Below are 21,121 nucleotides of genomic sequence, written 5' to 3'. Positions count from 1 at the left end.
ATATAAAGCAAAATTTAGATTCTCTAACAAATAACTCGTGAATTTCTTAATAAAATGGTAGTAATTGTATAAATAGCAGGGTTTTATAAATGTTAACACACAGCAAATATATATAACATAAATATTTTAGAGAAAAATGGTTATTGAAAATTCCAAATATGGAAGAGGAAAAGAAGTTAATTAAAAATGTAAGAAAGATTTTAGAATGAGAAAAATACAATGATATTTTTTTAGACAACTAGCCTACGAAATGAAACAGAAAAATAAGGAAAGTATAACAGATTAGAAAAATGTTAGACTAGGAACTAATAAAAGAGGTTTTTTTAAAAAATATAATAAGAAACTAAAATATTTGCACCATATAAAATAATTCTAAAAACGAAAAAAAGTTCACAGCCTCACAATGAGAAATACCAAAAATGTCACCGTTAATACGTGATTAATCGACCACAGGTGTGTAATCTTCTTCTAAACGATCATGCTACACAATCGTGTAGATAATGATACGTAGTCGTGTAAGTAGTATCAAAATGATCATGTAGTTCTTTTTAACGATAGAAAACATGCTTCAAATCTAAATGATCATGTTGACTATCGTAAACAATCGTTTAAATCATATCCATATGATTGTGTAGTTTTTTTAAACAACGAAAAAATGACTTCAAATCTAAACGTTGTTGACCATGGTATACAATTGTGTTGACAATGGTAAACGATCGTTAGATCATGTCATAGTGATATTTAAACGATATTAATATTCTTGAATAGGAGGAAAATGAAGTAGCTTCAAAGAATCTTGCCGAAAAATGGTGAAGATAAAATATGAGATTTAAACAAAAGAATAAATTGTTTTAAAATATAAGAAAGAAAATATGGGAGAGGAGCTGAATAAATCTGGAAGAAAAGATAGATAAATCGCAAAGAAGAAGAAGAAAGAAAAGTGACAAATCGTCACAATATTTAAAGACGAATCTGGAAATTATGAAAATATTGTACCGACTTCATGAGTTTTTGCTTTTTGTTACGTGGGTCATAAATATTTTCGTGTTTTGTTACATTTATGCAAATTAATCTTAATAAAATTACGTTTTTTTTTATAGTAAAATCAAGTTATTTTTAGGAGAATTATCAAAAATGGAAAAATGGACAAGCTATGTACACTTTATGACAAAATAAAGTGTAATGAGTTTATGTCATTTAATGGTTTTTTGCTGTAAAGTATAAATAGTTTGTATTTTTTATTATTATTATTGAAAAAACTCCTTATTTTTATGTGCACTATTTTATTTTATTTATATTTTATATTAAGTTTGAATAATGTAATACATGAATCCGTTTATGTTTGGGTTTTTTTAAAAAAAGTATAACAAGCCGAAAAAATATTTACACTGTATAGAACAATTTTGAAAACGAAAAAAATCTACAGACCCACAATGGAAAAGACCAAAAAATGCCATAGTCAATAGAGATTAATCAATCACATGCGCGCGTGTAATTCTTCTCCTAAACGATCATGATACGCACTCGTGTAGGAAATGATACACGATCGTGTAGGTAATATCAACACGACCGTGTAGTTTTTTTTAATGATAGGAAAAAAATACTTCGAATCTAAACGATTATGTTGACCACGCTAAACGATTGGGCTGACTATGGTACGTGATTGTTTACATCATATCCATACGATTGTGTGGTTCTTTTAAACGATGGAAAAAAAGCTTCAAATCTAAACGATTGTGTTGACCATGCTAAATAATCATGTTGACTAGGTAAGCGATCAATTAGATCATATTCACATGATCGTGTAGTTCTTTTTAAATGACAAGAAAATGGTTTCAAATCTAAACAATCATGTTGACTAGGTAAGCGATCGTTTAGATTATATCCACACGATCAAATAGTTCTTTTTAAACGATGGGAAAAGAGCTTTAAATCTAAATGATCATGTTGACCATGCTAAACGATCGTGCTGACTAGATAAGCGATAGTTTAGATCATATCAAAGTAATATTTAAACGATCTTGATATTCTGGAAGAGGAGCTGAAAGAAAGAAAGAGAAGATGAAAGAAGAAAGAAAAAGAAGATGAATAAAAATAGAAGAAAGAAAGAAAAAAAAAAGATGAATAAAAGTAAAAGAAATAAAATCTAGAAGATGAGCCGAAGAAATATAGAAGAGAAGATGAATAAATTGAAAAAAAAAAAAAAAAAAAGAAAGAGAAGTGACGAATTGTCTGCAATACCAAGGACAAATATGAAATTTATGAAAATCTTTTACGGGTTTCATAGGCTTTTGAATTTTATTAAATAGGCCGCAAATATTTTGGTGTCTTATTATAGTTATGAAAATTTACCTTTTTGTTTTGGTTATTATAATGGATAATAAATTAAAACATTTGTATATTATTTCATATATTTGCATAGGAGTTTTTTCTTCAAACAATTGAATAATATTTTAAAAGGTAAATTACAATAACTATTCTTATGATACGATAAATTTCAATTATAGTCTCAAACTTTCAAGTTGAAACTCTAAACTTTTAAAAGTGTCAAAATTGGACGTTCAAGTTTCCGTTGATTGTAAAAATTGAACCCATCAATAATAAAATTTGAATAACCAAAATTATAAAATCAACACAATTTGAAGGAGAATATCGGGAGGTGGGAAGAGGGGGCGTAAAGAACCCCCATATTTCATTGCATGAAAAGAATAGGAGGTCCAAGAGAAAGGCTAAGGAATAGGTTTGGTCCCTAAAGACCTTTACTTATTTAAGAGGGAAGGATTCCCCCCGGGAGAAAGAAGGAAGATCGGCATCCGATCTACAATCTAATCTCCAAAATAAATAATTGAATGATTTTATCAAAAAAAATTACTATAGTTCAAGAGAAAATCAGAGTATCGACTTGGACACTAAACTGAAAGATTTCTTTTAGTAGTTTATTTTCAAAAGTAGGGTCCCAACTCTTATTGGCTAAGATGATTGAACTATCGAGCTTTTTCCTATTTTGAAGGAAGGACTGACTATTGAACAGTGGGTTCATTTTCAGAAAATATTTTTTAAAAAGAAAAAAGTATCGCAAGTTTGATGGGTCTAATTTTAAGAATCTGAATTTAAAATCTAAATAAGTTTAAGGACTCGATTTTTGATTTTGAAAGTTTAAGAGTATAATCCAAATTACCATATTTTAGAAAAGATTTTTGCAATTTGTTCTATTTTAAAACTTTACATTTTCTGTCTTCACTATTAATTATTTTAAAAATGTGTAAATAAGGACATTATTAAATTATAAATTTAGTTTTTCAACTTTTTAAAATATGTTTGATGAACATGTATGAGAAGTTTTGAAATGTAGCAAAAAGTTGAAATTATTTACGAATATAACCAAATTTATCAAATTCGTTATTTTCTTTTTTTGTTACTTTGCAAAATAGTTTCAATTTTTTGGATAAATTCTAAGTACATAATAAGTCAATAAATCTTCAAATTCTTGTTTAATATATTTTTAAAATTAAAAAGAAGTTTAATAAATCAAGAAATTCATTATATACAAAGTGGAGGTCCTTAAATTAATTAAATCCAAAATTAGAAGTTTAGTAACTTGTCATATAAGTTTCTACATGAGTTAAACATAATAACAAAAGCGGGTACAAATTTTAATTATAAATCATTCGACTTTCACTATCACTTATGAATTCAAAAATTGAAGAAATTTCCTCATAAGTGAAAATTCAATATTAAATGGGGAGTAAATAAGTGGCTTGAAGACACTACATCATGAACCACATTACTCTTAAGTTAATTGACGATTTAAGATGGCATTAGAGTAATGTGGTTTACGATGTTCTATCTTCAATTCCTTGCAATGCTATTTTCTCTCCAACCCACAAGTGAAGTTGATTGTTAAATGATGTATAATTAAATTCATCTCCACTCATAAACTTAAGCTTTTGGATTGATTGATAATTTACGAACTTATAATCGAATCTATCAATACCGTAAATTTCAAGAAGTAACAATTTGACCTCTAAACTTTTGTTTGTAACAATTTAGTCCGTGTTCTTTTATTTTTGTAACAATTTAATTTGTATGCTTTACTATGTAACAATTTAATCACTACTGTTTAAAATTTGTATCAATTGAATCACTATTGTAAAAATTAGTATTAACATTTAATCAAATTCTTTACATAAATAAAAAATAAAGTAATTAGAGACTAAATATTTTTACAAAATACAAAATCTACATAGTAAAATAATAACAACTAAATCTAATTTTTGATAATTTTTAGTTTCCCTAGGAGACATTTGGCGCCCAATTGAGTTGAGTTGAGCGGTAAAAAAACTCTGCTTTGATGTACCAATAATTCAAAGAGTTGAGGTTTGCTATTTTATTATTAATGTTAAATCACATTCCTTACTTTGATATTCATGTTAGTCGCAGAATTATTTTCTCATATAATAATATACCCACTAAAATCTAACTTAGGAACAAAAAATCTCAAATCAAACCTATCTAAATTACTACGAATGAAAGTTAGAGGGCAAATTAATATTTTGAGAAAAGTTTAGAAGTAAAAATGACTTTTATAAAAAAAAAGAAAATGAGAAGAGGGGGAGGAGGGAATTAAAAGGGTTCACGCGGAGGAAGGTGTGGATGTTGGTAAGCCACCCCGTTCGCCAGCTGGCTGTCGGAGAGAGGTGTCCCGGAGAAAAAATTCAGAACCCAAACCCTTACCCCCTTCTTTACCTTTCTTCTTCCTTCTTCCATTTCCATTTCCATTTCCATTTCACGTGATTCTCAAACTCACTCCATCGCTTTCTATCAAATCAAATCCTCATCTTCTTCAAGATTCATTCTCAATTCCCTCCGATCCCCCTTCCCACATTCTTCCCCTACTTTACCACTCTCCTCATTCCTCCCTTTTCGTACTTCTTCAGGTCTGTAATTTCTCTTTAATTCCTTTCTTTTGCGCATTTTCTCAAATGGGTTTTTCTTTTTCTCTGGGTTATTCCTGTTTTTGTATATGGGATGTCATATTTTGATCTTGATTATGATAATGATGATGATGATTTAGCTTTTATTGTATTTGTGGGTCTTGTTTTTTGTTTTACTGGGGTCTCTGATTTCTGCTTCGTTTCCTTGTGTAAGCATGACTTTCTTAATGTCCTTTCTTTCGTTTTTCTTTTCTTTCTTTTTTTGCTTTTTGTTTGTTCTCATTGTTAGTGCTTATGCCCAATCATTTTGACGTTCCTGTTTCTCGGGTATTATGCCATCCAGCTTGAAGATATTGGGGAAACCTTAAAGGGTTTTTTCAGTGGTTTTTGTTGACTGAGGAGTATGTAAGTTCGATTGCACCTTATATGGGGGTAGAAATAGAAACTACTTGGTGAAATGGTTTTATATTCTAAACATTTTAAGGCATGGAGGATCAGCGAGATGATGTTGCACCATCAGAGCAAGCCCCATCCAATGCTTCTTCATGGTGGTCTTCTGATTTTGAGGAGAAATTTGGATCTGTTTCTTTGGGCCCTCGGGAAGATATTGTAAATGAAAAGGAAGAGATCATCAATTCTGACCAAGATGTGTTCTCGCCTCAGAGAGCATCTCAAATTCTCTGGAGTACTGGAATGCTTTGTGAACCTATTCCAGATGGGTTCTATTCTGTTATTCTGGTATGCTGTCTTTACCACTAAAATAACTTCTACCATTTAATTTCTCTTTCCATGGAGAAACTTCATGAGCGTTGTCTGTTTTTATGGATCCTGCATCATGTTTCCTTGTTTATATGCTCATTAATTTAACGTAGTACATTTTCACTGATAATTTTAATGCAGTTCTTTTGGCAACTGGCGGGATTTATGTTCATAATTTTTTCCTTGTAACTTGGTTCTACGAACTAGAGCCTAAACCAATTCCATAATCATCTATGCACAGGATAAAAGGCTAAAAGAGCGGTTTCACAGCATTCCTTCCCTGGACGAGCTTCGTGCTTTGGAGGCCGAAGGTTACAGGAATGATGTTATTCTTGTGGAGACAGAGAAAGATAAAAAGCTTTCTATGCTGAAGCAACTGATCTTGACACTGGTTAAAGGATTGAATTCAAATCCAGCTGCAATTATCAAGAAGATTGCTGGACTGGTGAGAAGCATCTTAGTAGTCTTATTTCTTGCTAATACCCCTTATTGAAAATCTTCAACAGTTTCTCCTTTGAATTCCACTGCATTTCCCTTCTAATACTAGGAATGGTGTTTCAGATGTTAATATCATATACAATGAGCTATCCGAGAATGCTAATGAAAGGAAAGATCTGAACTAGATACCTACTATTTAGTGTCAAGTTCAGAATCTCCATCTTTTGTTCTTCCCCCCCTCAAAATAATATAAGCATCTGAACTAGATGCTTCAATCCTCTCAACTTTCTACGCCCCAACTCATTGACATGGAGAAAAGGAATATTGTTAATTGGTATTCATGTGCCTTCAAACTGAAGTTGATCTTATAGCGTCATGGATAATTATTCAATTTCTGTGGCTAGTATTTTACCCAGTTAGAGACCATTTGTTACTTAGCCTTCTTTGGGTTAACCTGCGTAGGTTTTCTGAATTGCTATGCTGCCAGTTGTGAACTTCTAGATGTGGTATACTCTTTCTGTAACAGAATAGTTTGTTTAACAAACTGTTTGTAGTGACAATTAAGATGGATTTTATAGAGCGTCGGAAATCTAATTCCTTGCACAAGTTTATGTCGTCAACCTTTTCTTTAGGCATTTCTTTATCTCCTGAAGAAGTCTTAACTTCTTTTCTTCATTACTGATGGCCGACTATCCCTGTTTTTCCATCTATATTCGCAGGTTTCTGAAATTTTGTGTATATATTTCTTTTTCTATTGCTCACAGGGTATCCATTCCTCTTTCTTACTCCACCTTTTCAGGTTTCTGATTTCTATAAACGACCAATTTTAGAAAGTCCAGCAAAAGGTGCTCTTGAAGAAACCTCCCACTTGTTCGAGGATAGAGGCATTCAATTGCTTGGAAAAATAAAATTTGGTTCTTGTCGTCCTAGAGCTATCTTATTTAAGGCTCTGGCAGACACTGTAGGGCTTGAAAGCCGTCTCATGGTGGTAAGCTCTAAACTTTGATTTATTTAATGAAGTAGTTTGTTCCTTCCTGTAAATTCCCCTTTATCTATTTGTGAATTACCGATTGCTTTTTTCTTTTCACAACTGACGATAGATTAGTTATTTGCTTTGTCAAATGCCATCCCGACAATTCCTCATTAACATTTTTATTTTGTTCAGGGCTTGCCAAATGAGGGGGCTATTGGGTGCGTAGATTCATACAAGCATATGTCTGTGACAGTTGTGTTGAATTCTGTGGAACTAGTTGTTGATCTGATGCGGTTTCCTGGCCAGTTGTTACCTCGGTCAACTAAGGCCATTTTTATGACCCATATTTCTGCTGCTGGTGAAAGCGATTCTGCAGAAAACGACTCCTGTGATTCGCCACTAGAACCTAATAGTCCTCTTTATGGTTTCTCGGAAAGAGTTGATCCTGACAGGTGGGATGTTGCATATAAGTTAAACCTCTGGTTCCTCAAAATTTAAAATTTTAGGTTTATGTATGTGATTTATTGTACCTTGTTGAGCTAGATCCCTTTTTGTGATAGTGTTGAGAAAGATGAGAGCCTCCAATTCCACAGAAAATTTGATGCAGCTTCAAATGCACATGGTCATTCATTGCGCAATATGATGTTGCGATCAAATACAGCACTTGACAGGAAACTGAGGTAATAAGCTGTTCCAATAAGCATTCCCAAGCAACTTTAGTTAACAAAACCATTTATTTCTTGGTTACTTCTACTGAATTGTCTCTCTTGTTTTTTCTCAAAAATCTCTTTCTGATGCAAAGATGCAAGAAATACACTGAGATTTCTGTTATTGTATCTTATTTTCAAATCTCTCAGTTTATCACATAGTGAACCTAATATTGCAAATGCATTTTGGCGACGTAGTCGGAGAAAGGATATTGCTGAACAGCGGACTGCTAGTTCAAGGTCTTTCTTGAATTCTTGTTCTTGGATAATGTGGCCATCGTTTTATGGTGTTAGAAGTTTATTTTCTCCATTCAAATAAATTCTCTTAATCATATATATTTTATGACAACCCTAGCTAGAGGTTTACAATGATCAATAATTTTATCCTTTTATGTATGTTGTTCTCGGCCCTTTCTGGGTAATTTAACAATAAATGTTAGTTCAACTGACATGATCTTCATAAGCTTGTAAATTTAGGTTTTGTAGAAGAGTTGATAGATATGGCTGAAGGCAAATAAGACCATGTAGTTTTAGTATGATGAATTTTGATGGTTTATACTCAAGTACTTTTGGAGGGAAAACAAGGAGGATTTTTTAGTTTTTTTTCCCTCCCTCCTGCTGATTAAGATATTGAAATTAGCTCTGGAGCAGTGAATTTCTGTAATTCCATCTTGTGGCACTTAGGCAAATTGTCTTCCTTTTTGTAATGATTGTTTATAAACTCTCATTATCTGATGTTTTTTGTATCCCATTTCATCGTATCATTATGTTTTGTTTCCTATGTATATATTATAAAAATAGTCATCCTTAAGTATTTGGTTTCTGATAGTATTCCTTCATGATCTCTTATGAAAATGAGCTTTTATATTTGAGGAAATATAGTCTTCTGTTATATTAATTCGGTTATGTTTTCAATTGCCTTTCTTTCTGCAGTCCAGAGCATCCTTCATTTCGGGCTCGTGGCCGGTCTATGCTTAGTGGGGATAGGAAAGCCTTCAGAGATTTTTCTGACGATGTCTCTACTTCAAGGTTTACTCTATCTTCATTATTAGTGGGTTATCTCTTATCCTAATTTTATACTATCATGTAGCGGACCACATATACCTGATTTTGGTTTGGAAGAAAGACATGTTCACATATTGTGGCATCTGGCTTGATTCTATAAATTTAGAATAGCAATGCCGTGGCTTATTTCTATACATTTTCTCTTTACGTAATATGGATCGATAGAGATAAGAAAACACCAATCATATAAATTTCTAGCATCCTGTAGTTTGGCATTTTATTACTTAAGGAAAAATAGTTGCAAAATGTGTAGTTATCTTGTGGAGAGTTCATAACTATGCGTTGAGATTGTTTTCACCTTGGACATGGACTAGAACTAAAACTTTGGAGTGGTCCTTAAAGATATTGAAATACAAAAATAGAATAGCAACTGTAACTATGCGCTGAGAATCAAAATGTTTTTCCAGTTATCGTGTTATTTATTCATGATAACTGTATTTCTTCCTTTTTTATTTAGCTACAGATCAGATGGTGCTTCAACTTCAACGTCAGAAGCTCGTCGATTAAGAAGAAGGAGCATCAGCATTACTCCAGAGATTGGTGATGATATCGTGAGGTTAATTTTTGCTTTTACCATTAATTTCTTTCTTTCTTTATGAATGGTGGTAGTCAACCTTTCCAATTCTGCCTTTATATGTATGTTGAGGTTGGACAAAACTGTTTTTCCTTTTCTTTTTGGTCGAGGATCCCAGCTTGAAAAGATTAGCGGCACAATCTTGGAAAGGTTTATGAAGTACTCCTTCATAATCGACTGCTTATCTGATGCGGTATCAAGAGATTGAAGACCAAATTGTATTGTCTTAAAGGGCATGTTGAGGATTCCGTATTGAAAAGATGAGGAGACCTCACAATTTTTAAAAGATACATGGGCTACTTCTTAGTGGCCATTGATTTTATGATTGAACCTTGTTGGGCCTTTATTTGTTTTTTCATATCAAGGATACCTAGATTGGTATACATGAGTTTATCTTGTATAAGGGTAATTTGGTTAGTATAGGGTTAGGGGTATAAGGGTAATTGGATACTTGGGAAGTTACTAGTAGTTATTATGCCAATGTGGTTACTAGGGTGTTTACATCTTGTTATAAATGGAGGGAGGGTAAGTGAGAGAGTGAGATTATTCTTTGGAGTGGTTTAGGGCTTGGGTGAGAGTACTCAAGAGGGAGGTTCGAAGTGCCTTATACTTGGGTTTATCTTGCATTTTCTTATAGTTCGTTATAATAAGTCAAGATCTTGTTCTTGTTAGCAAGTGTTCTAACAAATTGGTATTAGACCAAATTATACTTGGGAATCTGTAAGGAGATGGAGCAGAAAAGAATTGAAGAGAGGTTGGAAAAGTTCGACCAGGAGATCGCGGGAATACAAGTAAAATTGCATAAATTATCAGCGATTGAAGAGAGGCTACCGTCATTGACGAAGACGAAGAGTATCGAAAGACTGGACATCCAGTTGGAAAAACAACAACTGTTGTTAACATGCATCAAAGGAACAGTGAAGGACAGTTCGACAATCTCTGGAATAATGGAAGGATTGTCGAGTGGAGGACCGACGATTGAGAGTATCATCGAAGGAGGAGATACGACATTGAAGGAAATCAAGGTAGAAGGTAAAACGAACAAGTCTGAAGGGGATGAAAACACGAACGATCTGAGCAAATGCAAGAAGGTGAGGGCATGTATAGTTAATGGTTAATGCCGCGAGTGAGAGGGATATGGCCTTTTTTGCAGCCGGAATGATTAAAGAAGAAATGAAGGGCAAGAATTTCTTATGTCGTACTATTGCTAGTTTTGGTCTCAGAGCAATGCATGTGTTCTATGGTGGAGTTATGTTTTTCGTTGTGAAAGTTGCATCTTTGTTAAAAATTATTAAGCAAGCAAGCCTACATATCTACTAAAAAAAGAAAAAAGAAGAAGAAGAAGAAGAAGAAGAAGAAGAAGAAGAAGGAGGGACCCAATTTTGTGATCATGTTTGTAAGCACACCTTGAGGACAAGGTGTTTTGAAGGGCCGGGTAACATTGGATACCTAGATTAGTATACATGGATTTATCTTGTATATGGGTAATTAAATTAGTAGGGTTAGGGGTATAAGGGTAATTAGATACTTAGGAAGTTACTAGTAGTCATTATGTAAGTGTGGTTACTAGGGTAATTACATCTTGTTATAAATGGAGGGAGGGTAAGTGAGAGAGGGAGATTATTCTGTGGAGTGATTTAGGGCTTGGGTGAGAGTACTCAAGAGGGAGGTTCCAAGTGCCTTATACTTGAGTTTATCTTGTATTTTCCTGTAGTTTATTATAATAAATTAAGATCTTGTTCTTGCTAGCAAGTGTTCTAACAGATTTTTGCATACACCACTAGAATTATTTTGTTGAGATTTGATTTTGTCAAGTCCTTGCTTGTTAGTCTTCCACTTAATCTTTTTATTTTTTACCTTTTATTGAACCAATTGCTTTTATTGAGAAAGAATGAAGAATAGTTTGCCACTCAAATTAACTATTGTCATTCTATATGCTCGATATATTCTTGGGCGGGTGCCTTGTTTATTTGTTCAATGCAGTAATTGTGAGTATGTTGTTTTATGATTGTTATTTTATCATTAAACGGCACAATTAACAATTTCAGGGCTGTACGAGCAATGAATGAAACACTGAAGCAAAATCGTCTTTTGAGAGGACAAGAAGATGACAGGTCGTTCTCCCATCCTTCAAATGAAAGAAATAGTAGTTCAGATGTTCGGAGAAATGTAGGTTTCATTTGTCCTGGTAATGGAGGACTGACTTTATGTTCATCATCATATTGCTTTCTTGCATCGCGTTGAAAATTCATCTTTGTTCTGCATCTGTACTTATTTGGATTGCATTTTTTTTTTCCCTGGAGGATAGACTGGTGGGAGGTTAAAAAAATTTGAGTGCACTCTGCAACTATGCCCCTGTTATTATTGTTTTCTTATCAACTTAAAAGAAAAATGCGTATTGAGTTTAGAATTAGTGTAAACTAACCATGATCTCTTACATAGTGGTAAAAAGCCTGACTCACATGGAATCTGTTTGGAACCCCTCCCTATTTCAAACCTAGGATATGAAAGGTCTCAACTTTGTCCAGCTATTAAGTGATGATTACAAAGAATTCCTTTAAGGCCTAATGATAATTCTTAATTTGAATCCGATGAGCACAAAATTATGAGGGAATTTTTTAGGCATGGATGATAATTGCTAACGTGATTTATTTAGATTGTATTATAACGAGCCTCCTATCAATTCCGCCTATATACCACATGGAAGGAGGGGGGGGGGGTGGTGAAGAATAATCCTGGGCTTGTGTACTGAGAATGAAAAAAACTGAGGGCAGAATGGTCGCTTGCATAACAATCATGTTATGGGTAGTAGGGTTGAAAATCTCCTGTTTGGGTTTGAGATTTTCTCCTGACCTTCACCCTTTCATCATTAAAACAATATTTGTTGGATTCCAGTTTGTAAGAACTTATCAAATTTTTAGTATTTCAAAGGAAAAATACTTGTACATCACTAAAGGAAGGTTGAATGATTTAGAATATACAATGACAATGAATCATGTAAAAGAGGATAAGATTTATGCATCGGGGGGAAATATTAGAGGGTGATTCTTGTTATGAAATTTTCATCCCATCATTTTGTGTGATCATGATGAAGTATGTTAGTTGCTTGAATGGTTAAAAACAAAGGGAATTTATTATGAATGGTCTTTTCTTTCTTTCTTTTTTCTCAGGATCAAGTGGGTTCTCAAAGAGCAATATCTTTACCATCATCGCCTCACGTGTACAGGGGTCAAACCTCTGATGGAATTGGGCATTCAGCGTACGGGAATGATGAATTAACCTTTAAATGGACTAAAGTTCTTGAATCTTTCTCCTTGAATGACAAACCATTGTTACCTTACCCAGAGTGGAACATTGATTACTCAGAACTGACAGTTGGAATCCGTATTGGAATTGGTGAGGATGCTTATATTTTAGAGCACGTCATTAGCTAAAATTCCAATTTTGTGGGAATGCAATTTACTATTGCCTAATCTGAATCAAATGTTACAGTTAGATTCTTTGAGAATTTCTTGCCTGAAGGTTTTCTCTTTCTTTTATTGAGAGACATGTGTTTCTATCCAGGGTTTTTTGGAGAAGTTTTCCGTGGTATTTGGAATGGAACAGATGTCGCAATCAAAGTTTTCCTAGAACAAGATTTAACTCCTGAGAACATTGAGGACTTCTGTAATGAGATATCAATTCTTAGGTATCTTTTCTCAAATTGCTATTTATTATGTTTGAGGTTTAATTTATCTCCCATTGACATTTATCTTAGTCCATTCTCTGTGTTTGTGCATGGGATTCTTTTGTTGCTAGCCGTCTTCGACATCCTAATGGTACTTCTCTATCCTTCAAGTTGAATTGTAGCATCTCTTCCTATAAGATTGCTTGTACCGATCTGGACAGCGTACCTTATTCCAATTTTGTTTCTTGACCTTATTAATTTTTTTTTCTGGTTTGTATGCTATAGTTTTAAAATTCGAAGTCTGACTAGACTAATGGGGCTTATATTTGCTGCAGTTATACTATTTCTGGGGGCATGCACAAAGCCGCCACGCTTATCAATGATCACCGAATACATGGAAATGGGTTCCTTGTATTCCTTGATTCATTTGAGTGGTCAGAAAAAAAAACTTAGCTGGCGGAGGAGACTGAAGATGTTGCGTGATATATGCAGGTATGTTTTGCTCAGTCATGAAACATCACAGACTCTCCTTGTTGATCCTATTGAATGAGGGTTATGTTTTTCCCCTCTGACTTGGTACACTATGGTTTGATGTGTCATGGGATTTAGTATAGATTTGGAATTGTCTTCCACTTTTTGAAGTAGGCATGATTTCTGACTTATCTCGTAATTTGAAAGCTTATGGGGTTTGGAGGGATAATAGAACTAAACCAACCTGGGATAATTAGTGCAATGTTTTGTTTATATTTTTTGGTTTTTCTCTTTATTTGTTATTTTTGTTTTGTTTTTTTTAATAAACTGAGCTTTGATCGATATAAAAGAGAGAATATAGAAGGGAATACAAAAAAAAAAGGAAACCCAATAAAAATGGAGACCCAAAGAAGCTACAAAAAGGAACTTAAATCCAACGAAATCAAACTTAGGTCATTTTCTACAAAAAAGCATAGTGATTGGAAGCCCACAAGGAGGCAGGCATTGAACCTCACTACCTTTCAAATCTCTTCACAGATCTCTCCACCTCTCTAAATGCCCTATTGTTTCTCCTGAGGCATAAGATAGGAAAGAAGCTAGCTTGCCACTATGCTAGTGCTTAGAAGTTAGAATCTAAGACTTTCCTAGACAATTGGAGTTTAATATTTAGGAAATCATTTTCAGTTAACTATGTGCTTGTCCACCATTATTAGGTGGATTTAGCCGAAAAAGAAAATGGACTTTGATATTTTTGATAGTCATTTCAAATGATCCATTTGCTTCTGACCTGTTTCTGGATCGTCATTAAGTAGTTAAAGGGTGAAGGACAGATAGATTCTAATGAAGTGTTCAATTCAGGTTGCTGATTACTATTTCCCAGATGATTTTGAATATAGTGTATTTAGTAGTTTACCTGAAATGACCTAATAAATGGTGTCATGAAGAATACAGTGCATTTTACTAACTGGATATTTTGATGGGATATTGAAGGGGTTTGATGTGCATACACCGAATGAAAATAGCTCATCGAGACCTGAAAAGTGCAAATTGCCTAGTGAACAAGCATTGGACAGTTAAGATATGCGATTTTGGACTTTCAAGAATATTGACAGATGCTCCAGCAAGAGGGTCTCCATCTGCAGGAACTCCAGAATGGATGGCTCCTGAGCTCTTTCGAAATGAGCCCTTCACTGAAAAGTGTGATATCTTCAGCCTGGGGGTCATTATGTGGGAGCTATGCACGCTAAACAGACCGTGGGAGGGTGTCCCACCAGAGCGGGTATGTTGAAGTGCAATACGTTTTTATTTCATTTTATTCCAACGAGGGAGAGGTTATTCCATTTTATTCCAATGAAGTTGACTGGTACTCTTCCGGCTTCCAGGTAGTTTATGCTGTTGGCACTGAGGGGTCCCGCCTCGAGATTCCCGAAGGCCCGCTTGGCAGGCTTATATCAGGTTGATCTAACTTATATTAGCAATTGGAATATTTATGATATCTTGAAACAATTGGTTCTATGTTTGGTTAATCTATTATTGAACAAATGAATTACTGTATGGATTGCAGATTGTTGGGCAGAACCAAATGAACGGCCAAGCTGCGAAGAGATCCTCTCGCGCTTGCTGGACTGCGAGTACTCACTTTCTTGATATGGTTTTATTTTGTTTTTGTTTTTTTGTTTTTTGTTTTTTGTTTTTTGTTTTGTTTTTGTATGTGTACAGAAAACTTGGTAGAGGTGCTACTTTTGATGTTCTCGGCTCCAATTGTGAACTCTTGTTGATTTTTCCAACCATTGTTATACAGTTTAAAGGAAAAGAAAAAAAAACCTGTTGGTTTTGATCTTCCAATGGTTTCTTTCTGTGCTATAACAAGCAAAGACCATCTCAGTTTCTGAGTCCAAAACTTCAGTGCATATCACTTGCTCTTTACAACATGCAAGAACTGGGAAAAATCTTGGCTTGTTGACTTGCCTACGTTATTTCACATTCTTGTGCTATGCTAGTCAAGCAAGATCGTAGGAAGGGTTCTCCTGGGTACATCTATTTTCTATCACAGATGATTTAATTGATGCCTGTTTATGACCATTCTCGGAATTCCCTTGTGGAAGAAAAAGGGTAATTATAATGGGTTGCATTTCTATAGATAATAGTAACACGTGCAGTCATATTTAAAAAAATTTGTAAATATAGCAAAGTTTGTCCATGAATGATTTTTATTGCTAATAGATTTTTCTAGTTTATCACTAATATTAATATGATCTTTTACTAATAGATTTCTATCATTGGTAAACTGAATATTTTGCTATATTTATAATTTTTTTTTACAAAATGTTGTTATAGAGGCTAATACTTTGAATTCAGAGGTCTTTTCAATAATATAACAAAGTGCCAAATTATTTACCCTCGATGGAATAATTTTAGAAATGGAAAAAAGCCTATAAATCCATAATGCGAAATATAAAAAATATCTCAATAAACGTACAATTAATCGTTTGTGCGCACCTGATTAATGTTATTAAATGATTATTAGATGCTATTGTATAGATTAATGTTATTAAATGATTATTAGATGCTATTGTATAGAATAATATATAATTGATATATGATCTTGTAAATCAAAAAATAAACGCTAAATGATAACGAAAGACTTTAGATATAAACGATCGTGTAGACTATCTTTAACGATAATCTCACATGTGCTTCTGATCATGTATAAAATTATAAACGATTGAAAACGATCATTATACACGATCTTGTACATTATCATTTATATAAACAATAAGGTAATAAAACGTAAAAGATGGCATATCCTCGTATCTACTTCAACAGAGCTACAAAAATTCTTCTTCGTCAATTGTTCTTCATCTTCGATTGAATCGAGAATTTGTTTTTGGCATTAATCTATATTTTGTTTCAACAAACAAATCTATCTCCATCATCTATCTCTATCTATCACGATCTGTTTCACATACAAAAAGGTCTGAATCTATATTCATTTCAATTTATTTGTATCTTTCACAATCTATCTCACATACAAAGACGTCTGAATCTATACTCATTGTATATATTTCATTGAGTAATTTATATTATTTTTTTTTACAAATAGATGGTGAGTAAGAAGCAACAAGTATCAAATAGCAAATCAATAAAGTCTAAAGTAAAGACAGAAGAAAGAAAAATTAAGAAAGAAAAAGAAACAAAAGTAACAAACTAAAATGTGTATATAGTATTGTATATTTGTCTAAATAGCGCTCTGTATTTGTAAATTTGTTAAAACTAGCACTTGTTTGAAACATACTATTTATTATGTCTTTTAACAGGTGAAACACTATTCAAATGACATTAATATGGAAGATGAACAAAAAAATATTAGAATTACTATATACTATAGTTTAGAAACATTGAATCAGATCAAGTCTAAAATAGACTAAATTCATTCTAAAATAGACTAAACAACCCTTTCGGCAGTTTCTTAACATTAAAATGGCCAAAATACCAACACAATTCCTGAATTTTCTATTAAGAAAGCAATGCCATAAAAAAAAAAAAAACTATTGTTCTTGCTTTCAACTTCAATGTATATATAGCAGAATTTGAGTTGAAAGAATTTGTTTTGTGACTGGATTAAAAGGTGACAAATTCTCAGAGTTAAATCTAGGAGTAAGAAAAGAAAATGGTATGAAAAATGCCCTTTTCCGTCATGACGATTTTATAACAAGAAGAGATATAGAAAGAACTTTCAAAGCATTATGCGACGAGAAAGACTCATTGAAAGAAAAATTACTTAACCTCTATATCTTTGAAGTGTTTTTAATTCCCATGCAACAACACAACCACATAAATCTCCAACATCTAGACATATTGGATCATGAAGAAGCTTCCAGACTATTCATGGGGAAGGTTATCATACATCCTAACATATCAATTCTTGAAAAAAGCATCCTACAGTGACAAGGATGCTGTATACCTTCAAGGATTTCCCCTAGCTTTAGTCTATTGGGCTTTTGAGACAATACCAAGACTTTCCAATTTAGATGTTGGGTTTGGAAGAAAGCTTGCAATTGAAGGGCCAACAATTGTGAAATGGGAATGTTTGGAAACAAGTGACTGAAGGACTCTAAACATCAACATTTATGAATATGAGAATTTAAGTAAATCTTTCATTATCTAGATAGACAATGAAAGATTTTTATCCATGTCTATCTGGAATAGATGATATAAACCTCTCATTGTTTATCAATACATTTGTTACATTTTCGCTAATAATTTAATATCATTTTATTTGTAGTTATGTATCACACCACTAGACTCAACATAAGAAGAGTCTCAAACAATTTTGAAATATTTCAAAGATATTGAGAACTAGGATAGAAAAGAAAAGGTAGAGAAACAGAAAAAAAAGAGAGAAAGAAATGAAAAAAAACATAGAAATAAACAAAATCTTAAATGAAACAAGAGAAATCATAAAAAATTAAGAAAAAATAGAAACAGGACAAATATTATCAATACAAGGAATAAAAGAAATAAAAAGCATGTTGACAATGGTTATGAGAAACTTGAATGTTCAGCTACCATTAGCCAAACTTCAACAACAATAATGAGAAAGAAAATGCATATACAAAAGTCGTGGAGAAAAATAGACCATCTACTTATAGCCTTGACCTTCTTGATGAAGATGAAGAAGTTAATACAATGGTGAAGTATGCAATAACACATTGCTTTACGTTAGTGCTTTATTTATTATCTACTCTTTTGTTTTGTTTAATTTTGCTTAATTTCCAAGTAAAAGACATGTGTGCTGCTTCTTTCTTTATACATGAAACTGTTGTTTTGGAAACACAAAGTAGTTTGAAAACAATAGCAACTACAAATTTACAAACACTCAAAACACAAATATTGCCACACGTTTAATTATTTTCCAAACAATAAATATAATTTATATCGTATAGACAAAGATAAAAGTTTATCTCTGCCTAGATGTGATAGTAAAAGATAGTTTTCTTCATGATGTCTTCTAAACATTCTTACTTTATGTACTTGGAGATAGATGATGAAGAAGAAGAGAACAACGAAATCATAAATTTAAAAACACAAAAAACACAAGTGTTAACACATGTTTTAATTTGTTTAATTTACAACTGGTGTCACGATCGTTTATTTATGTTAAACGATCATTATATATTTTACACAATTGTTTATATATTTTAGATGATCGTTCGTTTAGTTTACACACACTTTAATTTCTTTGCTATACAACTCGTTTCACGATCGTGTATTTATGTTATACGATCGTTTATATATTTTACACAATCGTGTATACATATTTAAATGATCTTTATATTGCATAGTGGTCTACATTTTCTTGCACAATCATTTTGACAGCACATTTTCTTTTCACTCAGACAATTGAAGTTGAAGATGGACAAAAAGAGGAAGAAGCTGAAAATGAACATGAAGATAATCAAACATCAGATGAAATTAATAAAGAAGAAAATAGAAGGAAGGAAGACAAAACAAAATATTCAATTGGAAAATATCGTAATTGTTGAAGAAAAGAAAATAGAAAAACAAGATGACAAAGTCGAAAGGGAAGAAAATAAAAAAGATACAGCAAAAGGGAAGCAAAAGTTTATTAAAGATGATGATGTTGATAATAAGAAAACTGAAGAAAAAATTGACACTGATAGCAGTAAATAACATGTAGCACAAGAACTGGAAACAAAAGGCAACAAAATAAAAATTAAAGAAAAGCAAAAGGAAAATAATGGTGGTGAAAAAAAAAAGACAAAAGTTTAAAAAATGATATGGAGACAACCAATCTCAACACAAGAAGAAAATAGCAAGAAAAATGAAAGAAGAATATCAACTCAAGAATACATTGATTCTACTTCATCCTTTGACCTAAAAATTTCTCAATATTTTAGAGATGATTTACAGTGTTTGTAAAGCTTCAAATCTTTAAATTTACCTTTTGAAAATTTCTTTATTTTATACTCGAGTAATTTTTATTCCATTTCACTCTTTATATCTTACACTATCCTGTAAAACGTGTAATGGAGTCAATTACATTTATTACCACGATCGTTTAGATTCAACAACACTATTGTTTAAACGTATAAGTAAACCATACTACATAGTCATTTAAATAATATCTTTAACGATCGCGTAACTTGTATAGTAGCATCGTTGATATGTAAAATGTATAACAACATCGTGCAAATAATATCCTACACGATCGTCTAATTGTACAACATGATCGTTTAACATTATATTCTTTTGCGATTGTGTAGACAGTATTACAACATCGTTTACATGTAAAATATATAATAGCATCGTTTACGTATAACATGTAATTAATGAATATACAACAATATTATTGGTTAAAAACTAGTAATCGTTTACGTCTATCGTCTAATTAATGAATATGATTTCAGTTATAAAATTACGAGATTAAGGCCACGTGGTGACCATGTGTAAAATTTAGAGTTTTGGGTGAAAATGGTCAATACGCGTATCGTAAATTATCGATTCGCATTTATTAACCTATCAGCAACTATAACGCAAAAAAAAAAAAAGCGCTTCATTTTCCGTCCATTCATCTTCATCATCCTTTAAAACCATTCTCACAAACAATTAGATTTTACAGATTCTCAACCTTTTGCCTCAAAGTTTTTCTCTCAAACTTTTCCTCATTCTGACAAAATAAGGGTGTAAATGCTGAGAGTTAAGATGATGCTATTTGGAAAAAAGAACGATAAGATCAAGTAAAAAAAAGGAAATGACGTGGAAGGTCCTTCCAAAAATATCTACAAAAGACTATGGTATGCTCTTAACAATTTCCTAGATTTCAAAGCATCTTCAGGCCCAAGTTGGAAGATGATAGGATTCACAAAGGAAGATAAGGTCGGTGTTTCATGCATGACTCTCATGAAGTTGTCCAACCATTAAAGTTGTATAGGCATTACAAACATCGACGAAGACCTTTTTTTTTTTAAGCCTTTGAGTTTCTTAAGAAGGTAAAGAATGTCAAAATGTTAATTAATTAATGAAAACTTACGAAGTAAGTGGTTGAGGACAAATCTTTGCAAAAATAATGTGGATGGCGATACGCATTAAACATTTTTCCATTTTCATCACGTTATGTGCATGAACATGTTCCGTAAAATTTACATACAATGGAAACATGTAATAACATTTACAATCAATGTATAACAACTTTTCAGAATTTCTCTATTTTATACTTGTTCAACGTTTACACTTATGATTAATAGACCAATTGTTCAGACGTTATATAATGATCGTTTACATTTAATGATAACATCATTTAGACATACTCAAATATCGTTTTAACATAAATGCACGATCACATAACAAATATTTCCATTATGAAAAACATATAAAAAAGATCGTTTAGATTTACTAGCACGATCGTGTAGGTTTAATAACATAACCGTTTACATGTAAATCAACGACTGTTTAGATTTTATTATCGATCGTTTATTTTCATGTTCTTAATCGATCGTTTACCCTTATCGT

At 32.5% G+C, this 21,121-nt stretch overlaps 1 protein-coding gene across 8 annotated transcripts; it reads left to right on the top strand.

The window, feature by feature from the left end:
• The first annotated feature begins 4,578 nt into the window (after positions 1–4,578).
• LOC103490492 (probable serine/threonine-protein kinase SIS8) lies at positions 4,579–15,433 on the top strand. 8 transcript variants are annotated; one of them, XM_008450017.3, is made up of 17 exons: positions 4,579–4,937; positions 5,278–5,672; positions 5,935–6,138; positions 6,931–7,119; positions 7,297–7,556; positions 7,665–7,784; positions 7,962–8,051; positions 8,745–8,840; positions 9,340–9,432; positions 11,499–11,619; positions 12,621–12,846; positions 13,015–13,138; positions 13,249–13,268; positions 13,453–13,609; positions 14,579–14,867; positions 14,971–15,043; positions 15,153–15,433. In XM_008450017.3, the coding sequence occupies exons 2-17, from the start codon at positions 5,421–5,423 to the stop codon at positions 15,233–15,235; spliced, it is 2,397 nt and encodes a 798-aa protein (XP_008448239.2). In that variant the 5' UTR covers positions 4,579–4,937; positions 5,278–5,420; the 3' UTR covers positions 15,236–15,433. The 8 variants fall into 8 exon arrangements, with proteins under 8 accessions (XP_008448239.2, XP_008448241.2, XP_050935567.1 ...); XM_008450019.3 differs by having other exon boundaries at positions 4,610–4,937; positions 8,010–8,051; positions 9,334–9,432; XM_051079610.1 differs by having other exon boundaries at positions 4,611–4,937; positions 8,010–8,051.
• The last annotated feature ends 5,688 nt before the right edge of the window (positions 15,434–21,121 follow it).

Source organism: Cucumis melo, chromosome 11, assembly GCF_025177605.1.
Source record: "Cucumis melo cultivar AY chromosome 11, USDA_Cmelo_AY_1.0, whole genome shotgun sequence".
In the NCBI taxonomy this organism is placed as follows: Eukaryota; Viridiplantae; Streptophyta; class Magnoliopsida; order Cucurbitales; family Cucurbitaceae; genus Cucumis; species Cucumis melo.
Note: the sequence above shows the minus strand (reverse complement) of the source record. Positions and strands in the feature narration are given on the sequence as shown.